The sequence below is a fragment of the Phyllostomus discolor genome, chromosome 12, assembly GCF_004126475.2.
Source record: "Phyllostomus discolor isolate MPI-MPIP mPhyDis1 chromosome 12, mPhyDis1.pri.v3, whole genome shotgun sequence".
In the NCBI taxonomy this organism is placed as follows: Eukaryota; Metazoa; Chordata; class Mammalia; order Chiroptera; family Phyllostomidae; genus Phyllostomus; species Phyllostomus discolor.
This window is the reverse complement of record NC_040914.2, coordinates 14,681,115-14,689,062: the sequence shown is the minus strand read 5'-3', so window position 1 is coordinate 14,689,062 and position 7,948 is coordinate 14,681,115. Positions and strand designations below refer to the sequence as shown.

At 42.8% G+C, this 7,948-nt stretch overlaps 1 protein-coding gene across 1 annotated transcript; it reads left to right on the top strand.

The window, feature by feature from the left end:
* Positions 1-4,203: 4,203 nt before the first annotated feature.
* Positions 4,204-7,428, top strand: LOC118497659 (carcinoembryonic antigen-related cell adhesion molecule 21-like). Its single transcript, XM_036012786.1, has 3 exons — positions 4,204-4,231; positions 5,289-5,603; positions 7,128-7,428. Exons 1-3 carry the CDS (start codon positions 4,204-4,206, stop codon positions 7,406-7,408), a joined length of 624 nt encoding a protein of 207 aa, XP_035868679.1. The 3' UTR covers positions 7,409-7,428.
* The last annotated feature ends 520 nt before the right edge of the window (positions 7,429-7,948 follow it).

The window sequence follows — 7,948 nt, the reverse complement described above, 5'->3', positions numbered from 1 at the left end:
TCTTGAGTTGAGATGGAAACATTATTTCTGCTGCTGTGGTGACTGATGGGTGGGCTGTGGCAGACACAGCTTCATGTGAAGAACCAGGTGTTTCTGTAACTCTGGGTGGGGCTGTGGCCTTGCCAATTTGACACCAGACTTCCAGGGGTAACTCCCTACCTTCCATTTCTCTAGATATTCATGGTTTTACAAACATTGATTCTTTGTTTTAAAGACTGTTCTGTGCATGTTCATGGCAGGCTTACTTGTAATAGCCCCAAATAGGAAACAGAGCAAATGTACATAAACAGTGAATGGATAAACAAAATAAATGCATCCCTGCAATATAACTATGTCAAAATAATTGTGATTAGTCCAGAAGCCAAACTTGGCTTAAAATTGCATAGCATAGGATAACAATTTTTGAAAACTCCAGAAAATGCAACTGAATATAAGAAGAAAAAAAACTGATGAGATTTTCCTTGACAGGAAAGAAGAAGGTGTAGAGGTAAAGATTAAAAAGATTACAAGAGGGCATGAAAAGACATTAATATTAGTAGACTTGTTCTTTATTTTTACTGTACAACCTCTCAGGTACTTGCATCTGGAAAAACTTCATAAAAGATATACTACCAATATGTTAATCTTATTATATTCAGATATAACCAATAAGGGTATATAAAATTAAATGTACATGTATGAATTATTGCCTAAAGCATAAGTTGAATAGAAAGTATAAAAGGTAAAAATATTTTAAAATACTAACCATACCATAACATTTTTTGCCAATTTTGTATTGTTCACCAGGGGTCAGCAGAATTACTCTGCAGGCTGGAGCTTTTAAAGTGCACTGCTGACCCTACCTCAGCAGCATCCACAGCCTAGCAGGGCCCAGCCTCACGAGTGTCAATCATTACACAGTCTTTCTAACTCTCCAAGCTCCCCACAGTGGACTGCCTCTGCTATTCCATCCAGGCAATGTAAGCTAACCAAAGATCAGTCCTCTGCAGGCCACATTTTTTAACAACATTTGTTCTTCAAGAGGAAAATGGCTATTAATTCATCAAGTTTAAACCAACAGGTGCTTTCTCAGAAGGATCTCTGTAATCCTCAGACCAAATGAAACTCAAGTACATACTGTGTATGCACCAGAAGTTTTCCTTCGTAGCCCTTCACTTGGTTGCAATTATCTCCTTATGGCCATGATTTATCTGAGACCCTATCTCTGTTACAAGGTAAACTCAAGAAGAACAGGGCCCACATATTTTTATTCTCTTTGGACTTTCCACGTCCAAACCAAGGGCCTAGAAAATCACAGATGCTCCATAAACACTCATTAAATCAATAAGGGAAACCACACAATGGAAGCCCATTACCCTGGGTGACACTTTCAGTCCAATCATGTTTCTTATAGACACAAAGGTATTGGTGTCAGCATGAGAGGAAGCTTCCACATGCTTGTGTACATACTAAGGCCAGGCTTTTACTTTCCATGCATTCCCAAGCTCCACATGCTTGTGTACTTACTAAGGCCAGGCTTTTACTTTCCATGCATTCAGGAGGAAGGTAAGGACCCTCCAAACAGTGAGGGGTTGGGACACACCTTATGCCCCCCACAATCACAACTCTCCACAGTCCCACCTTTTGTTATGTCTCATCACCCAGGCCTGTGTTCTTCCTGTTCTCACAGATAACTCACTGGACAGAAACTCTGGATAGATATCAGATGGAAACATCTCCTAATCCCTGAAGGAGTTACTGTCAGGGGTGTAAAAGCACACCTTGACCTTGTAGGAATCAGGGATGACTTTTCATTCCTACAGTTCCTGGTCTGGGGGACACCTGCCTGTTTTTTGTGAAGTCATCTGTGTGCTTCATGATGTCCTGGGAACAAGGGGAACTTCCTGTGCAGAAGGGGACAGGAGAACCCAGAATCTGTGGTTGCTTCCATCTCAGAGGGGCTGAGCTTTCTAGGAGAACTTCTCCTCCCCTAACAGAAGAACCCACAGGGCCCCCATTTGAGTGTTCACGTGGAGATGCTCAGCTCCTGGGCCCTGTGAGCAGACAGGGGTGCAGAAATGACCTACATGGCAGGCTTGAAAATCTTCACAGGATATTCTGATCAGAAATTTCTAATTGGGCAGGTGATGGCAAGTTATTACATCCTAGGCCTATATTTTCCCTAGCAAAGCTTGGTCTTTACCTTAAGTGAGCCCTGATTCTTTTTTTCCTTTTCTTTTCTTTCTTGCTCCTTTTTTTTTTTTTTTGCATAGCATAAGTTTCACACATCAGAGTGATTTTGTGTGCTGGACCTGTCAAAGGCACAGTGTCTGGGACAAGTATATAAGACCACAACATCCTTTATGTTGTCTTGTCCCTTGCACACCTTCTTTGTGTCCTGTAAATGTGAATTATCCTGTGCTTACCAACATAAAAAATACATTTCTCCATTTTACCTTTTTTTTTCCCAATTCCAGGGATTTCCCTCCTATGTTTTCTCTCATCTCCTAATAGATTTTATGCAACCTGTTCACCTTCTCCTGTGGGTATAATGTGTGAAATAGGCTGCAAAACTGCCTTTCTTCATTGATTTGAGACCATGCTCCCAGGCATATGAGGTCAGATTGGCTGAGATAAACTCACTAAATTGCTCAATATATTGCTTAAACTCACTAAAAGGTTAACACCTTTTTTCCTTAGATGGGGTCTATGAGCACCTCCTCTCTCAGGGGACTCTGTGCTGCCCTCTGCCCCATGCCTGGCATCACCCATGGGCAAGGTGAGGTGAGCACCAGAAAGCCAGCCAGGCAGAAATCAGAGGTTATCCCAAGCCAGGGAGCACAAGGACAGGCCTGACAAACAGACATGGAGAGGAATAGTTTATCTGAAACCATCCATTGTGGACCAGGGAGCCCAGGGGCGCCTGCATTTTCCCTGGTACACACGTTGGACACTCAGTTCACACTCGAAATTTGCAGGTCCTATTGAGACTCCTGGGTTTGAGTTTTTGTGTCTGGAAGCAAAAGCCAGTCTGATGACAACCTGAAATGGAAGAGCACCCCCTACAATTATTACAAGGCTTGACACCTTCTAACATGAAGATTTGTCTCTGTGACCTTCCTGCTGGAAGGATATAAAACCTCAGAGCTTTTGAGAACATGAATCAGCCTGGATTCCCACCTGAATTTTTGTGTAGCAAACAGAAATAATCCCCATTTTTTAAGGATACCCAAGGCTCTCTGTGTGGTGCTGACATACTGAAGACCAAGACACAGCAGAAGCCAATGCTGATATGAGTAGGTTATCCCCTGAGGGATTGCGTCATCAGCCTTGCTATTGCAAGTGTACCCTAAAAACCAGGAAGATCAACCTCTCCTGAGAGTTTGTGAGATGCAGAGTCTCTGACCCACTGTACCACAGCCCTGTCAGAATCTGAGGTTTAACAGGACCTGGTGACTTTCTATGTACACAGGAGAGCAGGACAGGTGGTTCTACCTTCACATAAGGAGATCTCATTTTTTTTTATATTTATTTATTTATTTATTTATTTTTAGAGAGGGAAGGGAAGGAGAAAGAGAGAGAGAGAGAAACAAACATCAATTTGCGGTTGCTGGGGGCCATGGCCTGCAACCTAGGCATGTGCCCTGACTGGGAATCGAACCTGCGATGCCTGGTTCGCAGCCCGCACTCAATCCACTGAGCTACACCAGCCAGGGAGATCTCCTTTTTAAAGGGCACCCACAATAGCTGGATAGCTGTTGAAGTTGCATTTTTTAGGTGTCACTTGTTTATCATAATGTTTAGGATTTTAACAGCAATTCAATGCACAGTAAGGGTGACATCTTTGTGCCAGGATTTTCTGAGTTAGCTAATGAACACCTGCTCTGAAGGGAAAAGTCAAATGTGAAGAGAGAGAGGAATATGGGAAAATCTACCATGCACCTGAGTGGAAGCTCTGGGGAAACCTGAAAACCAGGACAACCCAGGCTTGTGCTTCTCAAAACACAACATGAGAGTGGTTTGTGTGCATGTGGTTATATGCATGTGTGTGTAAGTGTGCCTGTGTGTATGTTTGGTGTTCAGAGACCTCAGGTTGTTCAGGAAAAAAGGGTATAGGAGAGAAGTATTGGTTAGAAGGGACAAGAGTGGCAAAAATGAGGGCAGTGAATGGGAGGGTCCTGAGCTCAGACCCTGCCCCCAACCCACATGACAAGAAGAGTAAACATGCCACAGAATAAAGCTCAGTGCACAGGTAGGACACACAGCAGATTGTGCCATTCAGGAGAGAGGTGCCTGTGAGTCTTATAGAACCTCAGCTTCTCTCAAACAGGCAGCCACAGAAGAGACAACATACACCATGGGATCCCCTTCAGTCTCTAGGCACAGAGGACTTGTCCACTGGCAAGGGCTTCTGCTGGTTGGTAAGTAGGAGACAATTCCTTGGGGTAGACTGAGGATGTGACACAGAGACTGGCTGGGATCTACTGAAGAGACCAGTGTTCCGAGAGAAGAGGGAAGGCTTCTGTTTGGACCTGAGGGTGAAGGAGAAAGGAGCAGAGTAGGATGAGGAAGGGGACTCAGCTAGAGGAAAATCTCATAATCCAGAAGTGTTGAGAGGCAGAAAACCTTCAACTGCTCTTCATTTCTTGTCATTCATCATTAACTATTGAATTATGAAAACTGATAATGATAATATTGATTTATGCCAGGAAGCACCCCCAAAAATGTATCCAGGGTTGTTAGACATTGTCTTCACCACCAATTTCAGAAATGGAGAAAACAATCCCAATGAGGTACAGGGCCTTGGGATCACCTATTGATTCAATCCCATGTATTTTCAGTTTGTCACAGTCACTGGAGGTACAAGATCAGACAAGCCCTGCCATCAGAAAGCCCATGTTCCATAGAGGAGAGAGGGACTAAAAAAATCCAGATGTGATGTCAGGCACTCACAACTGCTGTGAAAATTCAGAGCAGGAGCAGGACTTGAAGTCAAAAAATGTGAAGTCTTTAGAGAAGGCAATCAGCACAGATGTGTTTCAAAAATGCTCCTGAGTGTTAGAAGGGGTCTGAAAAATGAAGGGGTGAGCAAGACAAACACTTTGAGAAGAGTATTAGAAACAGAAAAAATAAAGCTTCAGGAGTTCTGAAGTAATTGGGGCCATGTTGTTGGCCTTGACCATGGGAGACACACAGATGTGTAGACCAAGGACCCTCATCTTTCCATTCCAAACATAGATACACATATTAATCATTTTTTTCTTTTTTCCCAGTCTCACTCTTAAACTCCTGGTTTCTGCCCACCACAGAACAACAGAAAATTGTGCCAAGAAATGTTATGAGAGAGCAGGATGTTGTTCTACCTGTCCATAATAAGACTCAAAGTTCTGTACGCATCACATGGTACAGAGGGAATACCATAAAAAATGATCAGATCATTGCATTTCTTACAGTAAACTCATTTTATAATATAAGAGGTCCTGCGGATGGACCAGTATCAATAAACAAAGATGGATCCTTGGTGCTAAGGAAGGTCACCATGAATGATACAGGAATATATACCATAGTAATCCAACATCCAGATACAAGAATACAAATAGGATTAAGACAGCTTAATGTATATGGTGAGTGATTGTTTTCTGACAATGGGTGTTGGGTGGGGAGACTTCTACTTCACACACAGGACTGGTAATTCCAGATCTGCCTGCATTCCCCTCTGCACTTTATTTCAGGTTGGATTGTGGCATTTAATGCAGAATACACAGAGTGTAGACAAACTTCTTAAGATCTCATCTCAGTTCCCTTCCCAACTTGAAGCCCTGCAGACAGTCACTGCAGACAGAAGGGTCAGTCTGACAGAAATAACTCTCCAGAGGGAGAGCAGTCTCAGTTCAGTGCCCTGAGCACCAGCCTAGGGACTTGACTCTGAGAATGACCCTGCTGTACTAGGTCAGAGCATGGACTGAGATGCCCCCTGAATTTCTTACACAGCTCAGCCCAGAAACCCCTCCCAAGAACCCTGTGCCAGAGATCTTGACTCCAGAGACTGTAGTGAGCCTATGCCAGGTTGGTTTGGCCTCCTCAGAAGGGTTGAGTGTGTAACAGTAATGGATGCCCAAGTCCCAATTTTCTTGAGCCGGTCTAACATCTGGGCTCATGCCTAAGAGGCACATCTTGGCAGAAATGGAGTTTGGTCTATCATCTGAGTCTGTGTGTGGACAGAACCATTAGACAATGTCCTTCAGCATAGCTGGGCATAGGGTTTTTTTTTTGTTTTTTTTTTTTACTAGTACAATACCACATATTTCATCTTCTTCCATAAATGTCCAAAATTCAAGTATTATGTTGAATATATTGAAAAACAGCATGCTTTTCTTGTTCGTGATATTAATAAATATTTTTTAGGTTCTCCATGAAATATTGTGTTAGCTTTGGGCTGTTATGTATGGCCTTTATTATATGAATAGGTTTCTTCTATTCCTACAGTCATTGTCTTTTGTTAAAACCATAACTGTGCCCCTCTAGAGATTAATTATACCATGATAATGACTCAGTTGGCAGGGAAATAAAGTCTTGTTCAGAGTGAGAACTCTTTTAGATGAAATTCTCTAGGTCCACAGTCATGAAGAGTGGATTGAGCCATGTTACTGCCAAATAAATTATTTAACAAAAAGCAAATGCTTTTTCACTTACTGTAAGCTACCCTTGGCCCCAGAGATGGACAAACCTGTTTTCCCCAACATACATTAAAGTTTACATAAGGAGTGGGACTTGATGTTTTGTGAAGTCAAAAAAAAGTTCTAGAAAAACATCATTAAAAGCTCATGAGAGAAAAATTGTACCTTAAGATGAGGCTATGGCACATATGAGCCTGGAAGAGGTTTTGTGTGCTGCTACTACAGAGGTGTCTGAGGGAATAGTTAAAGAATCACCTGAGGTTATATGGGGTCACAGGGTAGTTGCAGCTGTCTCCTTACATGTTGTCACCTGAACTTAGGCAATTTTCCTTCTGGAAATGTCAGGACCATACTCTGGTGACCTTTATATTGCTCACTCTGGACTGTGAGTGGCTGAGATCTCTGAGGAAGCAGCATGGCTCCATGTCTCAAGCTCATTCTCAGTGAGTCACATTATCTGTTTCTCCACAGAGCCTGTGAGAATGCCCATCCTCCTAGCCAGCAACACCACTTTCACAGAGAATAAGGGTGCTGTGGTCTTGACCTGCTACACAGATGAGCTCACCCTCCAATGGCTGTTCAATGGCTTACAACTGCAGCTCACAGAGAGAATGAAGCTGTCTGAGGACCACAGAAACCTCACCATAGATCCTGTCAAGAGAGAAGATGCTGGGAATTACCAGTGTGAAGTCTTCAACCCTATCAGTTCTCTTGCAAGTGTTCCCATCGAGCTGGATGTAAAATCTGAGTGAACCCCCTGTCCCCTTCTATGTTGTTAGAGTCTAAGTAAAGGGTTTTTTTTGCAACATCATAACACTTATTCTGAGAGTGAATAGTCTTAAAAGATTTGCATTGAGTTAATATACACTAAAAATATGAGCTGACATTGTCATTATTGTTGATTTAAAGTCACATTTGAGACTAACCTCACCCCCTCAGTTTCATCTCTTGTGTATCATGGCCACAGTGGAGGTGACATTGTGTCTCTTGGAGGATAAGCACTGGTCTTGTGTACTGTTAAGGGGCATGTATGAGATCATGGCCACTTAATTTGGAGATTCTGATTCACAGGCAGTAAAGGCCCCAAGTCAAAGGTGAATAGCTAAGCACTTTATTAAGCTAGAGCAAAAAGAAAAGCAAGAATTGAGAGCATACATCACCAGATGGGAAATCACCAACACCCAAATGCAGATGCTGGGGAATCCCAAGAGGCAGCATTGGTTGGGGTTTGTCTGGGAACATTCAAGCAAAGTGTCCTTCCCTTGGGTGGGATTCCAAAGTCTCAGTTTGGG